The 3,056-nt window shown below is 35.2% G+C and overlaps 1 protein-coding gene across 1 annotated transcript; it reads left to right on the forward strand.

The window, feature by feature from the left end:
• Nucleotides 1-480: 480 nt before the first annotated feature.
• LOC119644255 lies at nt 481-2,118 on the forward strand. The gene is made up of 2 exons (XM_038043790.1): nt 481-1,478; nt 1,544-2,118. The coding sequence occupies exons 1-2, from the start codon at nt 634-636 to the stop codon at nt 2,082-2,084; spliced, it is 1,386 nt and encodes a 461-aa protein (XP_037899718.1). The 5' UTR covers nt 481-633; the 3' UTR covers nt 2,085-2,118.
• Nucleotides 2,119-3,056: the final 938 nt, after the last annotated feature.

Consider the following 3,056-nt stretch of genomic DNA (forward strand, 5'->3'; position numbering starts at 1 on the left):
TACCATCTTATGACAAGGTTTCGGAAAAACAACATATACGTTTGCATATACATGCATAGTTTTTTTACATAGTCTTCAATAAGAATGCAACGATAAACAACTACTTATTATATTAGCATATACCACTTGAGGCATATATGTATAGGATATAAACTATACAATTGCAATTACTCTCCGTCAGAGAGCCCAAACAAACCGCGTCATTTTTAATTGTGTACTGTATTACAGTTCAAAAACAATGAGCAAAATAATGAGAACTTATCAGTACGAAATTTTCGTTCGTTCGGAGTCCGTTGTTTCATAATTTTTTAACGAGAGGGCCTTTGAAATTATATATGAGAAGGCTATGAGTGCTGTGTAGCTGTTTGGCGTGATGACTAATGCCAACTATGAATTTTTTAAACACGATATTTTTCATTTTAACTCTAAGAAGATAGGCCTGATTGCGCCCACACTTTTGTAATCTTATCAATTTAAATTTCAAAAAGAAGAAGAAAAAAATGTAAAATATATTCTGCGTTTGGAAATATAAGTTCTAATTGGATTTTTTCTGCGTTAAACACTTTTTCTTCCTAACCCTACCAACGGCTACATATTCTAGAATTTTTTTGTTGATGCAATATATCAATAAATATGGAAGCTTTGTATATTACACGTCGGGATATTGAGAATTTTCCATTTCCGTATAAATTGTGGCTAGTGATACATTTGGATTTTTGTGATTTTTTACGCTGGAGTCGTGATGGCACAGTTGTATTATTGGATTTGGTAGCTTTAGAGGACTATCTGAATTCGACGCGGTCCATATTTCATATAAAAAATCGTTCAAGTTTCTTAGACCATTTAGAAGAATTTCAATTCGAGCGATTGAACGCGACGCCTGAACCCGGGCAAGATTTATTGTTGCAATATAAAAATGAGAACTTTCAAAGACATCGTTTGGATTTGTTACCCAAAATTCGCCGTTCTACTTATCATATATTCGGTGAGCAAAATAAAAGCAAAAATAAAACTGTAGACCACAATTCACTCGATGCTCTTAATACGCGTGCTGCCGAGCGTATGAAGGGAGATTTGTGCTTTATGTTTCACGGTGGCCTATCGAAAATTCAAAAGAGTCGGTTACGTTTCCACACGATTTTAAACTTTCAAAATGAAACGCGTATTTTGCAAGAGAAATTGCAAGCTTCAGATGAACTTGCAGCCCAAAAACGTCGTATTAAAACTAAACTAGACCGCGGTGTAGGCAGTGGAAAGGGTGGCAGCGTGGCTGAAGAAGAAGAGGTCATTGAACTGCCGGTAGATATGTTCGAGAACCCTCACGATTCAGTATTGCATGTAGACGATGATTTTCGACCCGAATATGCTGGTTATTACGGCACATGTAGCAAAGAATTAATTATGAACTTTTTTGGCGATTATTTGCCAACGTATGAGGACGGTTCAATGGAAGTTAAGAAAATTATAGGTGAATCAGGGTAAGTTGAGATTTAAGCAAGTTAAGATGTAAACAGTGGAACCCAATTGATCTTTTTTTGATTAGCGCTTCTAACTTAAATGTGTTGTCTTCCGAACGTGATGAAGTACCAAAATCCCAATTTCAAAAGTACTTCGAGGCTTCATCGTTGAACATGGATTCTACTTCGACGTCTACACGCCAAAGCAATTTGCCACCTTTGAATTTTTCTTCGCCTCTCGAACCCATTTTCAAGACAGACGATGAGCACGGCAATGTAAATTATATGCAAAAAGGCATAACGGTTACACAAATTAATCAAAATCGTATGGATACAGAAGTTGATATCTCTATGGACGAATTTATAAAGTTTAAAGATACCAGTTATGCAAACTTGGTAAGCAGAACTCCTAGAGAGGTTGAAGCAAGACCTCACGAGGTAAATTATTCAACTGCTACTGTTCAACAAGCGGTTGCACCCGCACATCCGCAAGATTTCCCGCAAATGCCAACGGCTGTTAAAATGGAAATAACTGAGCAAGAAGATAACCACGAAAATGAAGCCAATTTTCGTAATTTCTTTAGCCAATATAGAGCTTCATTGAATTTACTTTACGATCGTCATTGAATGTTGTTTCCAATATGATATTTTCTTTATAGTTAACATGCCAATTTGCATGTTGTCGCTATTAAATTGTAACTTAATGTGTGCTTGATTTTTATTCCTTGGAAATTCGGAAATTCATTAGTTATTTTAAATATAAATTTCACTGCTTTATTATTATATTAGGCTTGGCTGATATCTAAAAAGAGAATAACAACTTACTTATCCACTTTGTCGACATCTGTTAAATCTTTGCATGGCTAAAGAGCAGAGAAAATGTTGATGAGCCGCGAAGCACTTTGACTGATATTGATTGTCCAATACTGAGTAATTGCAAACGAAAGGACAAAATGACACCCATTAGAACTCACTTTGATCATATCATATTTTATGCTATCGTGAGCACCTGCATTAGGTTTCTTTTTCGGCAGTATATACATATTCAAAGACAGTAAAAAATTATCTTCAATCTTAATCGACCTTAATGTTTGGTATATCGTGAAGCCCGTTACTAAAAACTGTCGAAAAATTTCATTGCATGCGCTGGCAACATAACTGCCTTAATCATTACACGTTTTTGACATTCTTCAAATGTTAAGTAAATCTTATATTAAAAATTGTCATTTAGCTTGAGTGCTAGGTAACAGGGATTTCACTATAAACAATGGGAAGTTTCTGCCCATCCAATATACTCCCAAAGAGCAATCCGGATTATTAAAAATAAAATTTCTCAATGGTTAAGTGATGGTTACAAAGAAATTCCAGTTGTTAGTAAAGATCATGTTTCTTATAAAATTATCCATTCCCTTCCTTTAAATCACTGTCGGTGTCAGCTTGTGTTGTCACTCTTCAGACCCTGTGAGATTGAGACGCTTTATAGGCTCATGAGTGGATGCATTTGTGTACAAATAAACATGCATGCATCAAATGTACGTTATGGAACACAAAATAATCGGGTGAATGCTTAATTTTTACCTTTGTAAGCTTAAATATATC

This window comes from Glossina fuscipes, unplaced genomic scaffold (assembly GCF_014805625.2).
Source record: "Glossina fuscipes isolate IAEA_lab_2018 unplaced genomic scaffold, Yale_Gfus_2 103134, whole genome shotgun sequence".
In the NCBI taxonomy this organism is placed as follows: Eukaryota; Metazoa; Arthropoda; class Insecta; order Diptera; family Glossinidae; genus Glossina; species Glossina fuscipes.

Coding starts and splice junctions, on each gene's coding strand:
- LOC119644255 (XM_038043790.1), top strand. CDS start 634: ATGGAAGCTTTGTATATTACACGTCGGGATATTGAGAATTTTCCATTT. Junction 1,479..1,543: donor AAAATTATAGGTGAATCAGG/GTAAGTTGAGAT, acceptor TTTTTTGATTAG/CGCTTCTAACTTAAATGTGT.